At 39.4% G+C, this 18238-nt stretch overlaps 1 protein-coding gene across 14 annotated transcripts in view; it reads right to left on the bottom strand.

The window, feature by feature from the left end:
* NPAS3 (neuronal PAS domain protein 3) overlaps nt 1–18238 on the bottom strand; it is an 803227-nt gene that overhangs the window by 106039 nt on the left and 678950 nt on the right. For all 14 annotated transcript variants that reach the window (XM_039870508.1, XM_039870506.1, XM_039870507.1 and 11 more), the window contains one exon: nt 10606–10780. In XM_039870508.1, coding sequence (XP_039726442.1) covers nt 10606–10780 — 175 coding nt within the window. The remainder of the gene's footprint in view (nt 1–10605; nt 10781–18238) is intronic.

Raw genomic sequence — 18238 nt, 5'->3', positions numbered from 1 at the left:
TTTACCATTGCTGTTCCTGGTGTTTTTATTTGAAGAGTATATCCTCTGACAATGAGAGGCGTTGACTGGCAGACTGATATTTTTACCAAAGGCATGTGATATATTTTAACAAACCATAAAGAGGAACAGCTTTGAACCCTAGGAGAATTTAAATCTTAATATTTCACGATCAATAGCATATGTGATTTTGTAATTTTCAAAATTTCCAGATTTTTATTACCAACTGATAAAAAAGTGAGAGTGGACAGATGGCATCATCAATACTAATTATGTGAAAGCTTGAGATTTGCATAATTTCTAGAATATTAACCATTAGCTCCTGGCTAAAGACTGACCACAAGGTACATTCCTACCTTTTTCTATTATCTTAGTTCCAAATCATCGTTTCTTCCTTTTGTAAGGCCTCTTAACAATTCTTCTCAAGGTTCACTCACTCACTTCTGGATTAATGAAATGGCCTCTTGAATGGGTTTCTTTGCTTCCAGTCTGCTCTACTCAACACATCCTGCACATTCTTGCAAAAGGATCAGGTACTAAGTCCAGTGAACATAAGTTATCTGTGGACAGGAATCAGCATAATAGCAGGGAGACTATTCTAACAAACAGAGTTGCCTAGGAAGGTCAGAGAATGCCCTCCGCTGGTGGTCTCAGGTAAGGGTTGGATAGCTGTTGTAGATGGACATTGAGGAGCAGCTTGGGGGATTTAAGAGTAGAAAATCTAGGGCCAGGCTGCTTGGATTCAAATCCTAGGTTCTCCATCTAGTAACAATGTGCTTTTTTCCAAGATTTAAAGAAATTGTTCTTCATCTGTAAAATGGGGAAAAATAATGGCACCTTCACAGTTATTTGTGAGAAACGAATGAGGCAGTGAATACCTTAGACTTAGCAGAGTGTCTGACACTTGGTGACCATTTAGTGACTATCAGTAGTTATGCTGTATAAGGGATTCAAGAATCCAGAGGTAACTGTATTATATGACCCTTCAGGGAGGATCCTTCCAAATTCAGAATTTTATTTGTGACAAAATAATGTTTGCATGGGGTCACTGTTCTGTTTAATGAGTTATACTGAGAACTTATCACACCAATCTCAGATGCGTTCCCCTGGCACTCCAGCTCCTCCAAGATCGGCTCCATCCTTAATAAGCATGCATCTTTGCTTCCATGAGGAAGACGGCTCCTTCCTGCCTCCCAGATGCAGCAACTTCATTCTCACTATGCTTCTTGGGATGAGTCTCCAGATGATTGTCTCTACCTCTTTGCTCTTAGGTTGGTTTTATGCAAGGCATGCAAGTCGTCCCTTCTCATCAAAGCCACCCACAGTCATCGAGTCTCTCCCTGATTTCTTATACCACGTGCCATTTTATGCCTCCGTCGAGATAGCAGCACTATCGTTCTTTTTTCTCTGTTTGTTGATTGTGTATGAATCTTCTACTGATGATGATCAGTTTTCTAAGGGCAGATGTCATAGCTTCTACCCCCTGTGTTCTCTGCGAGCATCTAGCAAAGTGCTCAAAACAAAAGAAATCGTAGGGCCACAGTCTACTCTGGCGTGGGGTTAGCCTTTTGCCATCTCTAATTTTGATTTGGGGTCATTTTGAGAAACAAATTACTTAAAATCTGCTCACTTTAAAAATTGAACCATATAGGTAAAACATATAAAAATTATGTATTAACATCATTAATGTTATTAGAGTATTTGCAGTAAGTTATACCTTGAGTAGAAAAGGCTGAGTCAATACATTTTCCAACGCTACAGCATTTTCTGAATTTCAGTTAGTGAAATCAGCCCTGTATAAGTGAAAGGGAAGCAGTTTGGGGGCATCTCCCGTTCAGAATACTCCTATAGAGCCAGGAAGATCAATAGTCAGAGGAACTAATATTCCTGTGAACTTATCACATAGCAGGCATTTTTTAGGCTAATTAACCCCTAAAACCCTTGACAATGTGTACCAAAGTACCTGACAGTCATGTTCCATGTCAAGGCAACTTCCTCCCAAAGCAACTTTCCTGGGCTGTTAATTTCAGGGTTGAAGTTTAAAAACTGAGATAGTTCTGCCAAGATTGTTAACAGCAGTGGCCTATAATATAATCCTCGTACACCACAGTGCTCTGATCGTCATCATCACACTTCTGCACTGTATTAATGACCTGTCTCCCTCACATGACGGTCAGCTCCTGGAAGGCAAGAAACTTCATCTCTGTTTTCCCAGTGCTTCGTATGTCTGACTCATGCCAGACATACACTCAATGGTTACTGAATAGTCTAGACAATCTCTCTTATCAGGTGGGCCTAGATCCTGAATGAGAATTCACTTTGGTTAATAACAACTCGAGAAAAGACCCAAGTTCTTCCCCCTCTCAAGCTACTATTGTCAACTAACAGAAGTTAGGTGATGTTTCCTGTGGGTTCTAAGAAATCATAATTGTGTTTCATGAGCAGATGTCTCCAGGAGGACACCTCCTGATGAGCTCCACTGTTTGTGCTCTTTTTCCATTCATGCCTGCCTTGAGAGATTGGTTCTGAAAGGAAGAGCCTGGAGAAGGTACACAGAGCCTGACCCAGTGTTGGCCAGGCAGAGCGGGGACCAAATCCACAGAGACCATTGTGGTTGTGCTCCTGGCTGAAGGGGCATGCAGCTAATGGGGACCAAGAGACTCAAGGCTGAATGTTGCCTAGAATTGACTCAGATGCTACTGTTTACTGTCATATAAAGAGTTTCAAAGAAAGGATGAAAGCAGAGGAATGGATTAGATAGAGAATTTTGGTTCCAAGTGAGAGACTATATATTGTTTAAAAAGATATTTTAGCCCAGTGAAATATGTACATAATGGGATAGCAGGTTTCTCTCTGGACTTCTGGAACCCTTTGGAGTCAATCCCTCTGGTTCAATTCCTACCACAGTCCTATCTCTTTTCTCCATCTAGTTCCTAGGCTTCCCACCTACTCTGACCCTAATCTTGGCTGCTAATCTCACCTGTGTGGTTTGGGGCAAGCCACCTGGAATTTCCATCACTTTTCCCCCATCTGTAAAATAAGGATACCACATCGACCTGCCTCCAAGGGAGAGGGTGTGAATTAACTCCTGTAATTAGTAGTTTCTGTGCTCTGCATACACCAAGGAGGATATGACTGCCAACCATGATCATAGTGGCATGAATATGCTTTGCTTCTAAAGCTATACTCAAGAATAACTGCTTGGCAAAGAGCTGACAACTGAAAGTTGAAAACTTTACACAGAAGCAATATTTCCAGTATTTTCCCCAAGCAATCATGAGTAAATTGCTCACTAGGGGTGGAAATGGTTTCCAGCCAGTTCTGCCTTTTCTGATCTGTGCACCCTGCAAAGCTCAGTCAATGCCAGGTAACTGATCCTTCGTAAGTCTGCTCTTTAGTGCAGAGGAAGAATTCAGAATGGTATAATTTAAACAGGGATAAAATTTCTGTGCAGTGGTATGTATTAAAAGCAAATAACTTGGCTTTGTTCAAGACAAGAGTTATAGAAATAGAATCTATAATTTTTAATTATCCAATGACAAAGAGAACCACATTTTTTAAAAAAATAGAGAACAGGTCATCCATTAACAATTTGTCTTGGGTTTCATTTTAGAAACTCTGAAAATGTACCCCTTATCACCACAGGTAAAGGAAAGCCAAAATTATGACCTAGAAAGCTATATAAAACAACTGTTAAAAATAATGGGGTTAAAACATTGATTTTCTAAACCTTCAATAGAAGACTTAGTAAAAAAAAAAAAAAAATGCTACATATAAACCGAGTGAGCCTATTGTGTATTCTGATAAGACTCGTGCTTCTATTATCGAGCAAACCATTTGCTACCCTGTAAATACCATTATTTTATATAAAAGATGCACTTTTTTGAGTTGCAACCTCTGTGATCTAAATTTTGGAAAGGAAAGTTAGTTTTTGAATGGCATGCAGCACTATGCTGAGATCCAACATCTTCTCTGGGAACAAAAGGGAAGCTGCCCTTCTGTAGCTATGTCAGTCACCAACTCGGATTTTCTCGGGTCAGGGTGTCAAGCCCCAAAGGATGCCTTGCGCTGCAGCTGTGCATTCTGGGAGCTGGCCTGGAAGGGCGGAGCTCAGGTACTGGGCCAGCAGAGCCTGGTGGGAAGAAGAGATTTTACCTTACTTTTTTCAGCTCCCTCAGGCAAGATCCTAGAAATACAAGATTGCTTTGTAAATGTTCTCACTGTACAGAGACAAGCATGCAAAAGCATGAGCATACGCACAAAAAGGTGATAAGTGTGCCTGGGCCTTGCATACCAGAAGAGAACACTGGAAAATATTCCCTTCTCTGGCAGTTCCAAGTGATCTTGTTTAGCTTAGCTGGGTATAAAGGTGACATTTAAGAACAGCCTACTTTCTGCATGAAAAAAATGGTACTGCATCTTTTTTGAGGCAAAAGCAGCATTCTGAGTTTTGCAAGAGAGTCCACATAATAGCACTGGCTTGTTTTTGGAGTATGTGTGTCATCTTCGTTCAGGAGTGGCAAAAGGTAATTTCTATTTCATTTCCAAATAACGATGACATAGCTAAGGGAAATAATTTTGCAGATATAATTTTTGGATAAAAGCTGAGTTTATGCCTAACTGATGATCCCTTTGAGTTATGGAAAGATTGGTTTTTGTTAGGCTGCTTTCTGACTATTAGATATTTGCCACATTCATGTGCACATGGGTATTAACAGGAGGCCGGCCAGTTTGGGGTAATCATGAACTTGCCTGGCTCGTTGCTACAGCTCCAGTAGAAAGGCATTTCCTAGTCAATCTATCAGAGGTAACCGTGGTACGTTATCCAATGGATTTATCTTTGCTTATATTGTGTGAATATGGAAAGGAATTCAATGTGTTTACAGTTTGACAAACATTCAACATAAATTATACATTTTATTTTCATTTATTTATTGGGGACTATAGAAAGCAGGAATTTCATTGCATATAAACTGCCATTCAGATGGAAGAATTAGCATTTTCCTGAAAAGGTACACTAATTGTAAAAACAAAATTCACTTCTACCTCAAGTGAGTCACTATGATTTTGTATTGAGTTTTTAAAAGGCAAAAGTAGAGGGCAGCTCACCCCAGTGACTGTACAGTTTGTATTTTAGACTTCCAGTGCATCCAATATTGTCATCAAGAATATCAAGTGTAATAAATCTCCTGTCATTTGACAACTTGAACGTTGTAGTTACCACACTATTTATATCTGAAAGAACTCAGCCTGATCTTTTAGCATTAGCATGCAGAGCCTTCTCCATGATATTATCTTACCATATAATGACTCCAAAAATCTCACAGAGATTAATGGTGATAACATAATTCCAGAAAGTTGCCACTCTATATGTAGAAATATATTGGCAATAAAAACCAGTCACTGTGTGCCTTTCCTCAGTAGGGGATCTCTCACTTTTCTTTGATTTTTAAAGGCTTCAGATCAATAACTGGAGTGACATTATTAACAGCTCCCTCAACACCTTGGCCAGCACTAATATTAAATCCATTACACCTTCTGTTTGACATTTGCAGTACAGCAGAAAGTGCTGTAGATACAGTCACATTGTCTGGGGACTGGGGTTGGATGTGGGGTTAGTAAGATGGTCTTCCTTGCCTGACTTCTAAATTCATTTCATTGATAGGAAACTTGAACCAATATTAAAAAAAAAAAAAATCATAGAACCCTACTCCTTCAACAACCCTATATTAAATGGTAAATAATTCACCCATAAAAGTACAAGTGTATCTCATATCTGAGCAGTTTTTGAAACAAAATGTTGATCTGATCTTTAGATAAATTTTTATATTCTTTACTGTTATTCCTAAACATTTATTCCTCTAATTATATCACTTGTGAAAATTGTCTAATTTCAGAATTGAGTTCCTATAGAATCAGGAGCTGATCAAATTTACCATAGCACAGAGGCATATGTAGAAAATGCAGATAATTTCCATTCAGGCAAGTACTCAGCTGCTTTAATTTTGTTAACTTTAAAATATTCAGGACATAGAGTAGGTGTAATAGTATAAAGATCATACTACCACAGTGATTATCTTCACCGCCCCATAATAAGCTAGACCTGCCTGAAACTTTAGACAAAACACAATAACCTCATTTTAGACAACAAATGGTTAACCATGCTGCTGTAGTTATTCTTCACCAAAAGTACTGTCTCATACATTTTGCTAAATTGTCTAAATCCTGGTGCAGTATTGATTTCTCCCTCTATGAGCTCGTACCCATTCAATAAGTTGCAAGAACCTCTTGTCCTGGCTGAATTCCCTGCAAAGCAGGATCCAGGTACGTTCCTCCTAACAGTGGTCCTACAGCTGGGAACTGACTGTTAGCTAGTGGGAAACAAACCACTGGAGACAGAAAGGAAATTTTATGTTAAAGTGAGAAACATGACAGAGAAAGTTGCCTGTAAGATTAAGTGGAAAAGCAGGCTACCAGAAGCATGTATGTTATGATCTTATTTTAGCCAAAAAACCAAAAAACTCCCACTCTGTTCCTGTATGTATCTAGGAACAGAAACAATCTAGGAGGATAGATATATAATATATACACACGAATAGTGGGATGTTGGTTTTTATTCTTTGTTTTCTGTATTCTTTTTGATTTTTTTAATGCTTTTTTTATGAGCATGAATTAATTTTATAATTGGAAAAAAACAACTGGAGTAAAACAACAATTTTATGACCTAACTTAAAGAATTTTACTCTCTGCTTTCAAAATAGGGAGATGTTAAAAGTTCCTCCAGAATTTCTTGAAGGAGCTGCTTTTCTGTTTATTAAGCATTTAAAAAAAAATGTGGCACCAAAATTTATTAAAAGAAGAGGATAGCACTCATAATTACAGAATCCTTAGATTCTGTAGCACCCAAGATTACAGAATCCTTAGAAGTAATGAAAAGGTATATATAGATCTATGAAAAGAAAACAAGCCATCCGGACATCATGTTCCAGAGGCTCTGTGCTCCTGTAGCCCGCATGACAGGACAGGGCCGTCTCTTCTAAAATGTTTGGGTCGACCCCTAAACTGGCATGTTCGAACTTTGTAATTTTTTAAACAAGGTCACCCATTTATTTTTTTTATGCCTGCCTTAAGATTTCTCCGAAAGGAATATCATATTATTAAACTATTAATAGATGTGCATACATATAAAATATTTATATGGGTTTGCTGTCCAGTCAACACATATATATATATTTTTTCTCATTACCTTGAAACTGGTTCAAGACAAGATAGTCGCAGGGCCGGCATTTCAAAGAAACAGAATTCCTATTATGGCACAGTATCACTGCCTCTTAGGCCGGTTTAGTCACTTATTTCCTTTTATTATAATGCCAAATGTTATTTAGATTCCAGCCATTTAGTAATGCTACACTGAACACATCAGGGCTTCTGAAAAATTTCATACCTACTAGTCCCTTCATTTTCATAATCACCACATATTGATATCCCTTTTCCAACCAAATTACACTACTGTTTAAAAAAAGAATCTGTTTTACCAGAGTTTAAAAGATTATGATGTAATGAACAACAGTCTTCGAAAATGTTCTTTCGTGTTATTAAGAATTAGGAAATCTTGTTAAAATTCTTTTAGCTTTTAAGAAACATAAGCAGCTTTGGGATGTAGTGCCTGACATGAACTTTTAAGTAATTCCCCTGGAGCAATGATCTGCATTAGTAGAGATATTTAGTTAAAAGGTAGCACCCTACACTGCTTTTCTGTATTTGAACAGTCAATCTAATTGCCTTTTCGAGCCAAAGACTGAAAATAACCCACACGACATACTTTTAAAGCAAAGTAAGTTCTCTAATGGTGAGAGGGACACTCTCCATCAAGGAAGAGAAACCCTTCTCTAGCGATTGTTGCTAAGGAGCCCAAGTTGTTAAAAAATGTAAAAGCAGAGTTTTCAATTTTACTAGTTAAGATGGCTCAAAGAAGGCTGCGAAGGCAGGGGAAAGAAACCCAGGTAAATTTTCAATCGCACTTCAATGTTAAATGACAGAGTAACTTTAAAGGAGATATGTTATTCTAAAATCCAGAATTTAAGGACTCTCAGCGAGGACTGAGTTCTCACAGTGCACCTAGACTTTTGTGCATACTGGTGCTTCACAGAAGGCATGGGGTTTATCCGAGTTCTTATACTCAATCCTAAACCAGTTTGATTTTGACTCGAGCTTAAGATATCCAAGTAGAACTGGTTTACGGGCCATGGATTTTTTCCCCCTCTCTATCAAAGTCTCTTCTGAGCGCCAAATCACCCTTAGCGTGTTTGTAGAGACATCAAACTCAATATGACTCAACAGTGTGAACTGGCTGCTGAGAGGATCTAATTCAACCTTAGGATTCATTAACAGAAGTATAGTCGCTTAGACTGAGAAAGGTGACAGTTCTTCTGCTTTGTACTAGTCGGAACACATCTAGAGGGCTGCATTCAGTTCTTAGAACCATATTTTCAAGGATCACCGACAAACTGAAACACAGCCGGGAAGGGCAGTGAGGGTCTTAGGAAAGTGCCATTGAATAATGGTTGTGGAATTAGGGCTGTTTGACCTGGGAAGGAGGGTGGGAGGAAGGGAGGACTTGGTGTACCTGACTTCATATATTTGAGAGGGGAGGATGGAGTAAATGTGAAATGTGGTCCCAGAGGGCAGAGCTTGGATCAGAGCGGGGAATTTAAGGCAAAGAAGACTCTGGCTCCGAATTAGGGATAACTTTGTATTAGAACTGCTCAACAATGGAGTGGGAAGCCCGTACATTAGCTTCCTATCAGGAGCAAGTTCCAGCAGAGACTTGCTTATCTGTTGGTTTTGCTCTAAAGAGATGGCTGCATAGGTTGGATAAAAGGATTGTTGAAGATCCTTCTTAACTTGAGAGTTTGTGATTCAGGGAAACAAAGCCCACTTTTCCAAGGCCTTGGTTCATACAAAGGTTTATAAACTTGAATTCTTACACTGCGTGTTTAAAAGTCATGAGCAGCGCAGGTTCCCCAATCCAACTCCGGAATGAAAAGAGAAGAAAACTATTTTCATGTGCTGCTTCTCAAATATGCCCAGAGGTGAACATCTAATGAGTAAGAAAGCAGTTCCAGCAATCTCACTGACATATCTATTCGGTAAAGTCAGTGAGCTAGGGTATTAGAATATGTGACCCTCCTTCCCCAACAAAATTTTCATTTTTATATGGTAAAGGTTAGTCTTAAATATTCTTTTCTCATGCATGGGGCTCACTGGAGAAGGATGTTCATCAATGCTACAGGATAATGCCCTACAAGCTGCAGCTAACTTAAATGAGGAAACACAGATTGATTCTAGATGGAGTATTTCCAAAAGAGACAAATATGTTTTCCCTTCTGTGTGAGCAAACACACCGTGATTATTTCTAAGCAGGTCAAATTAAAGTATTTTCTTAGAAGTATGTAGAATTATTTTAATGGTAATCTGTAGGTAGGTTTTTCCATTTTTCTTTCTATAAAATGCGTTTGTGGTATGAATCCGTTTTCAAACAACATATCAGGTAAAGTATAAGCATTTTAAAGTGCAAAAATAATTTCCTAAGTAAGCAAATAAAACTTTGCACTTCAAATCAGGCCTTGATTCATTAAAAATCTTAAACTTCTCATGAGAAAAATTAACATTTAAACCACTGCTGCTTGGCCAAGCACTCCACCACACAAGAATATGAAATATCTCCTCTAAAAAAGTACAAAAAGGACAAAACCACAAATGTGGAACTTCAATTAATTTAAAGCCCCAATCAGCAAAGAATAAATCCTTCGCAGATCTAATTACCAGCGCTCTCGGAAGACCCAGGCCGACCAGCCAATCTTCCCCGTGTTTGAACAGCTTGATGAACTAGGGGACTGATGGATATCAAGTCATTTTGTTTAATTTATAAATGGATTTTCCCCTAATACTTAAATTATCATCAGTACAACACAATGAAAATGGGAACATTCTGAATGCAAAGTCTATAAGAGTCCTGGAAGGAATCCCAATGAGGAATGTCACCTCTGTTCATTCCTCTATACAATTGATCTAATTAAATACTGAGGGTGGAAAGGCAGTTTAAAATGTAGCCATTTCTGTTTTCTTTTTAGCCTTAATTTATCTGTTCACATCTTCCAAGTACTTTCTGATGCTTAAAAAAGAAACCGAGATTTCTATAAGTCCCTAATACTTTTAATTCTCCACGAGCTAATATTCAAAAAGTCTCTGCGATAGATTTTGCTGAATAATAAACAAATGCATTACATTTAGCCACGGTGACAATAAAAGGAAGAGGGCTTTCCGAACCTGAGCCTTTTCCCTCCAGTAATTTGACAGAGAAACTAAAGGAACTCGTGCCTTCCACATGTATTGTTCAACTGAAATTAGATCTCTGGATTATACTTATTAAAATGTCTCCTTATTTTCAAATCTCTTCCTTATTTAATTACTGCGCAGGACAGAAAGCTGCATGGAATTGTTAAATACCATTAGACCTATTTATAGTCTCTTCACACTGGCAACTTGAGTGCAATCATTGGCAAAGGTCCTGTCTACCAACCCACACGTTGGGACTGCAATTCCCACCTGGCTCAGGGGTCTCCGACTGGGAGGAGGAAGATGCTGAGCTGGCTCCGTCCTCAGTGGTGCCCTGTGAGAGGAGACCCCGCCCAGGCGGAAGCTTCATGCCCAGCTGCTCTGCCATCTCCACGTGGTCCCCGGGGTGGACATAGTCAAAGACGCTACTGCCTGTCAGCTCCACCTAGAGGGGGGAAGAGAAAGAGTGAGAAAGAAAGGTGTCACAAGCTTTTCATTTTCAAATTCAGCTCCACTGTGATTCAGAGTCTGAGCAGGAAAGGAAATAAATGCAGCCTCCAGACACAATCTTGGTTCTAAGTCTTTATCCTCAAATGCCTAAGGAGTCTTGAAAATGAAAGAGAAAGATTTTTTTTCACATGTATTTATTTGGCAATTGTTTAGGCCAGTCCTTTTCTCATACACTGTTATTTTCATAAAGCCAAAACATTCTGTGATATGTGGATGAGTCTGCCTCGAGTTTAGCTGTTTTATCCTCCACATCATCAAATGCTGGCCTGCATGTTTGGTGTCAACCAGATGATTGACTGAATTCTACACTTTTCTCATTGAGAAGTTTGGGCTTTGTATAAAAGTAGCCAGAGACAGCAGATGAGTATTTTGCTTAAAGTACACAGATTTCCAAGATGCATATTTATACATATCAGCTTATTTTTATGTAAATTTAAATGGGAGAAGTGCTGCTTACAAATATATGCAAAGGCATAATGTTTTCATTAAATATTACTCATTAGCTCTGTAATCATATGGAGAATTTTCCATGCAAAAGAGGTCAGCTGGGGTCTGAAGCAGCCATTTTTTTTTCTGCTAGTATCAGCTTGTTTTGCCTCCAACCTAATAAAATTCATGGTACAAATCTCCTTGAGGGCTTTAAAAAATGTTTTATTTTGTATACTCTTTGTATTAGGCTGACTTAAAGGTAGAGAATGAATATGAAATATGAGAAGAGGGTCAGCTTGAAATGGAGGCACTGCCTATTTCGATGCTGTCAAGCACGGCCCCTGTCTGGGTCCCGTGCTCTCTATGAGGGCAGGAGTTGCTGGTAAGGATCGGTCTTACTTCTGATGCTATAACTCTTAACTCCTTCCCAGAATAGCAATAATGCTCCTAAAAGAGTGTAGTTGGATTACAGGTACTGCGACAGGGAGAGATGTGGCAACAGAATAAGAAAAAGCTCTTTCCTGGGTCACTAATGGGTTTCCCAGTCCTCTGGAATTTAACGGTCTCAAGCCGGCTATGGGGTGCCACAGAAACTGCCAGAAGTTCAGTTTATCACAAGTTTTTAAAAACCCCTTCCTAACACACCTGTCTTTCCTGTGTAACTTGCAGTGTCCCTCCAAATTCCACCTGAATGCCTACACTCTTTCTCCTGCCAAGAAGGCAGGCTGGTGGTGGGTGAACTGTCACAGAGAGCATCATACCCAGAGTAATTATTATCCCCAGAACTCCAGTCCCAGTAAAATGATCGCATCTACTCCCGACACCATTTGATTAAAATCTTAACAGGCTACACATCTTCAACATCTATCAATTAACAGAGGTATAGCCAGAAAAATGGGAGGCTAAATTCAGTTTGGCTAATAGCTATTCCTGAAAAAGGCTCGCATAACTTTTACCGAAAATGAGGTACTTTCTCTCTGCTATTAAATTACACTCTCCTACTGTATTACCCGACTACCGACTCTATCATTTTACAATAACTATTTTCTCCATTTGATATTGTTACAGAGCGTAAATCAGAATTCATAAGTGATCAGTTCCGACCCTCTGGGAGGGAGGGATTACATGGAAATAATCCCTTTAATGTGCTCCTTGCCTCTAAGCATTTCACACAGCAGTAAATGGGTAAGCTGACTTTGAGCAATTAAGAAATTAAATGAAACTAATAAAATGTGTGTTTTAATATTTCTTGATGGTTATTTTGTTTGGGGATTAGTGCATATGAGGAAGTCACTCTCATTTTGCGTGGAGTCCAAGTGCAGCACTTTAATAAATATTTCTGTCACTTTTCTCAAACTCCGAGTCTTTCTTTAATACTGAAATGTGCCTTTTGGCACAGAGCACAGATTGTGATAAGATGACAACACAGGTGGGAGATACAATAGACTTTTAGGGGTGCTGGTTATTGAATATTCATGTAAAACAGTCTTACGGAGAGGCAGAGTAGGTCTCTAGCTCTGTAGCCTAATTTGCTTGGATGCGTAGGCATTTCTCTTCTACAAAGTAATGTCCGGAGGATAGCACATCTAAAGTAAGACTGAGTCACAATGTGCCATGTCATATTTTGGCATAGTGACAATTTTCTCCTCTGGTGACCTCAAGGGATCCTGAACTAAGATACTCTTAAGCTGAATATTGTATGGGAAGGTTGGCACTGAGAATTTGACCCTATCATAGTCATCATGTATGTATTGTAGTCAAGGTCACATGGTGCAGGGAAAAGCACAAAATAACTGGAGTCATAACCTGACTTGGGGATCAGACACTTTTCCTCCTCTGCTGTGTGACTGTGGACAGTGTAACCTCTACGGGCTTCAGTAGCCTCTTCTGAAAGAGGGTAGAGTTGCTGCTCTGCAAGACTCTGAGACAGGGGGCACCACTCTATGTGGATGGCGCCCCCTTGAGTGCCACTCCATTGGAATGGTGCAAGGCAGCAGCCTGAGAGCTGGGATGAAAACAAAATTTGCTTTGCCTGCCTCACAGCCTAATTTTGAAAATCCAATAAGACCATGCACGAGAAATCACTTTGTGAGAAATAAGCACTACAACATGCCTGCTGTTGTCACTGCTGTTTGGTGGATGACACACAGACATGTATGTGCCTGTGTAACTTTGGCGAGGAGTTCTTAGGGTTTGTGTGGTCACTTTGGGACATCACTTTAATCAGCAGGGAGTGCAGCAGAGGTGATGCATGCTTAGAGCTTCAGCTACAACAATAACAATATTAGCAGCTACCTACTACCATGTATACGTACTTTTCATACTCTTCTTTGATTAATCCTCAAAAGAGTCTTTTGAACTGGTATAATCATCCTGATTTTACATCATCACATCTTACATTTATCACTTTCTACATTTCTCATGCTGTTTTCACTTCACTTGGTTCAATTTTAGAGCTAGCAAAGACCTTTAAAACCATCCATTAATACCTCCTTATTTAATAGGTGAAAACTTTATAGTTCTGAGAAGTTTCAGGGCTTATTCAAGTTCACCTAGATATTTAGTGGTGGAAGCAGGATTGTAAGCTCACTGGCTAATGCTCAGTTCACTACTTTTCTCACTAAACCCTTGTCTGATTTGTTTCTTTGGTTTAGTATACCTGCTTTAGTACCTACTTTTGTCCCAAGAGCACAATGGTAAAGCATCCTTAGCCCAAGGAGTTGCCAGGCCACCTGCCCTCAGCCTTCTTCCTCCATGGTGCTCATTGTTTTCCCCTGAATAAAAGTGAAGCTAAAGGATAGAGGAGCTCAGGCTTCTGGTCAAGATGGCAATGTAGGTAAATGTTGTTCTCACCTCCTCCCATGACCTCATCAAAATGACAATAAATTATAGAACAGCCATCATTGAGAACCACCTGAAGACTAGCTGAACAGAAGTCCTATAACTAAGGATATAAGGAAGCCACACTGAGACTGGTTGTAGGGGTGAAGACACAGAATGGGCCAGTCCCACACTAACAGTGTGGCGATGAAGAATCGGGACGGATGTCTTGGCTGTGGAGGTCTTCTCTAAGGAGCAAGGGGTTCCAGCCCCACATCAGGCTCCCCAGCCCAGGGAAGTGCTGGGAAGAAGAGTACCATAACATCTGGCTGTGAAAATCAGCAGGGATTGCATCCCAGTGAGACAGAGGGCTGCTGGAGTACCTAGCATCCCTCTTAAAGGGCCCATGCAAGGACTTTACTTGCTCACAAACTCACTCACTCTAGGCTCTAGTGCAGGGGCAGCAGCTCAAAAAGTGCCAGGGACATATAGGAAGTAACCAAATTGACTAACTTCGGGGCAAGAACTGGGGGGGTGGGAGGGAAGAGCAAGGGCTGGAGCAACTTTCTGAAATTGGGAGTGCTGGCAGGTGTCACTGAACCTTTGTTGAGTCCTCCTCCTACTCAGCCAACCTGGCACAGGCAGACACAAAATCTGTGCTCTCTATCGACCTGGCTAACAGTGTTCACCCCATCCTGGTGATTCCCCGTGACCTGACCCCACCCAATTTGTGCGCCCCCTGAACCACTTCTAGTGGCTTTTCCACACAGAGGCTTGCCTAGATTTACATTGTGGACTTTCCTAAAATTTCTCAAAGTTCCACATACCCCAAACAAGCAGTGGCTGGCCTCGGAATATTCTGTACTCTTGCTAAGTAGCCCCAATCCTGGCACAAGTAGTGAATGGTCTCAACTTGCATTGTAACAGCCATCAGGTAGCCCCAAGTCTGGCATAAGAGGGGGCCAATCTTGGTTCAGAATGTAGCTTCAACTAAATGGTCACAAGCGGCACAAGCGGCAGCTGGCCTCTGCTCACATCCTGGTGCCCACCAAAGGGTCTCAAGCCTGGCACTCATAGCAGTCAGCTTCAGTTCATATCATTGCCTCTTCCAAGTGCCTGTAAGCCCAGCACAAGTGGCAACCAACTGAAGATCACTTTGTAACTCCTACTAATTGGCTGCGGGCTAGACACACATGGTAGTAGAACTGGGCCCACACCAGAGCCCATTCGAGAGGCTCCAGAATCAACACACCTGGTAACCAGCTTCAGACCACCCTAGAGCACCGACCAACCACCTGCAGAAATGACATAACTATAAGACGAACTCAGCTGGCACCAGAGCCCTGCTAAAGTGACTCCTGCCCCAGGGGATCATTCCCACACAACTCATATGGTATAGTCATAGCCAGCTCTTATAGCCAGTCGGCCTGATGGTCAGTCTCACTCACTGACACGCCAATAGCAATCAAGGCTCAATTACAACAGGAAGGCACACACAACTCACACCTGGAGCGCCTGCTTCAGGTGACCAGGGAGACTGTCCCCAGATACCTGCCATATAAGTCCACTCTGCCAAGACTGAGAGACAGAGCAGATCTACCTAATACATAGGAACAAACACCAGGAGGCAGCCAAAATGAAGAAGCAAAGAAACATGTCCCAAATGAAAGAACAGGATAAAACTCCAGAAAAAGAACTAAACAAAATGAAGATAAGCAACCTACTAGATACAGAGATCAAAACACTAGTTATGAAAATGTTCAATGAACTTAGGGGAAGAACAGATGAACTCAGAACTTCAACAAAGAGAGAGAAACCATAAAAAAGGAAGTCAGAAATAAAAAATACAATAACTCAAATGAAGGATGCATAAGATAGAATCAACGGTAGATGATATAAAACAGAGAATCGAATCAGCAATTTGGAAGACAAAATAGTGGAAAACACCCAATTGGAACAGAAAAATAGAAAAATAAAAAAATATATGAAGATAGTTTAAAGAACCTCTGGGGCAACATCAGGCATAACAACATTCATGTCATAGGCATACTGGAAGGAGAAGAGAGAGAACAAGGGATTGAAAAACTATTTGTAGAAACAATGATGAAAAACTTCCCTAACCTGGAGAAGGAAATAGACATACAAGTTCAGAAACACAGAGTCTCGAATAAGATGAAGTCAAAGAGGTCTACATCAAGACACATCCTGATTAAAATGCCAAAGGTTAAAGGCAAAGAAAGAACATTAAAAGCAGCAAGAGAAAAGTAGTTATCTACAAGGGAGCGCCCATAAGACTGTAAGCTGATTTCTCAACAGAAACTTTTCAGGCCAGAGGGAATGGCATAAAATATTCAAAGTGATGAAAAACAAGGACCTATAACCAAGATTACTTTACCCAGCAAAGTTATCATTTAGAAGTGAAGGACAGACAAAGAGCTTACCAGACAAGAAAAGGCTAAAAGAGTTCATCACCACCAAACCAGTATTACAAGAAATGTTAAAGGGCTTCTTTAAGAAGAAGGGAAAAAATTTAAAAAAATGAATAATAAAATGGCAACAACTATATACCTATCAAAAATTACTTTAAATGGATTAAATGCTCCGATCAAAAGACATAGGGTGGCTGAATGGATAATGAAACGAGACCCTTACATATGCTGCTTATCAGAAACCCACTACAGATCAAAAGACACACACACAGACTGAAAGTAAAGGGATGGAAAAAGCTTTTCATGGAAATGGAATAAAAAGCTTGGGTAGCAATATTATATCACATAAAATAGAATTTAAAACAAAGGCTGTAACTAGAGACAAAAAAGGGCATTTCATAATGATAAAGGGATCAATCCAGCATGAGAATATAACTCTTGTAAACATATACACACCTAAGGTAGGAGCACCTAAACATACAAAGCAAATATTGATGGACATGAAAGGAGATAGAAGGGAGAGATCAACAGTAATATGGTCATAGTAAGGGACTTTAACACCCCATTGACATCAATGGATAGATCATCCAGACAGAAAATTAACAAAGAAACAGTAGACTTAAATGATACATTAGACCAGTTGGATTTAATTTATATTTTTAAAACATTTCACTCCAAAGTAGCAGTATATGCATTCTTTTCAAGCACACACGGAACATTTTCCAGGATAGACCACAAGTTACATACCACAAAACAAGTCTCAATAAATTTAAGATAGAAATCATATCAAGCATCTCCAATCACAATGGTATGAAACTAGAAATCAATTATAAGAATATAAAAAATGCACAAACACATGAAGGCTAAATAACATGTTACTAAACAATGAATGGGTTAAACAACAAGATCAAAGAAGAAATCAAAAGATACCTTTAGATAAACGAAAATGAAAACACAACAACCCCAAATCTATGGGGCACAGCAAAAGCAGTCCTATGAGGGAAACTTATAGCAATACAGTCCTATCTCAAGAAACAAGAAAAACCTCAGTCTAACTTTATACTTAAAGGAACTAGAAAAAAGAACAGCAAAAAAAGGCCAAAGTGAGTAGAAAGAAGGAAATAATAAAGATCATAGCAGAAATAAACAAAATAAAGTCTAAAAAAAACAATACAAAAAGCTAATGAAACCAAAAGCTGGTTCTTTGAAAAGATAAACAAAATTGATAAACCTGTAACCAGATTCATCAAGACAAAAAGAGAAGGGACCCAAATAAATAAAATCGGAAAGGAAAGAGAAATGACAACCGATACCACAGACATATAAAGGATTATAAGAAAACACTATGAGTAATTGTATGCCAATAAATTAGACAATATGGAAGAAATGGATAAATTCCTAGAAATATACAATCTTCTAAGACTCAGTTAAGAAGAAACAGAAAATTTGAACTGACTGATGACTGTTAACACAGTTGAATCAGTAATCAAAAACTCTCAACAAACAAAAGTCCTGGACCAGATGGCTCCACAGGTGAATTTTACCAAAATTCAAAGAATTTTCTGAGGCCAGCACTATCTTGATTCCAAAACGAAAGACATTACAAAAAAAGAAAATCATAGACCAATATCCCTGAGGAACATAAAAGCAAAAATCTTCAACATAGTATCGGCAAAGCAAATCTAGAATTACATTAAAAAGAGTACACACTGTCT

Source organism: Pteropus medius, unplaced genomic scaffold, assembly GCF_902729225.1.
Source record: "Pteropus medius unplaced genomic scaffold, Ma_sr-lr_union100, whole genome shotgun sequence".
Classification (NCBI taxonomy): domain Eukaryota; kingdom Metazoa; phylum Chordata; class Mammalia; order Chiroptera; family Pteropodidae; genus Pteropus; species Pteropus medius.
This window is presented reverse-complemented; position numbering and strand designations above follow the sequence as displayed.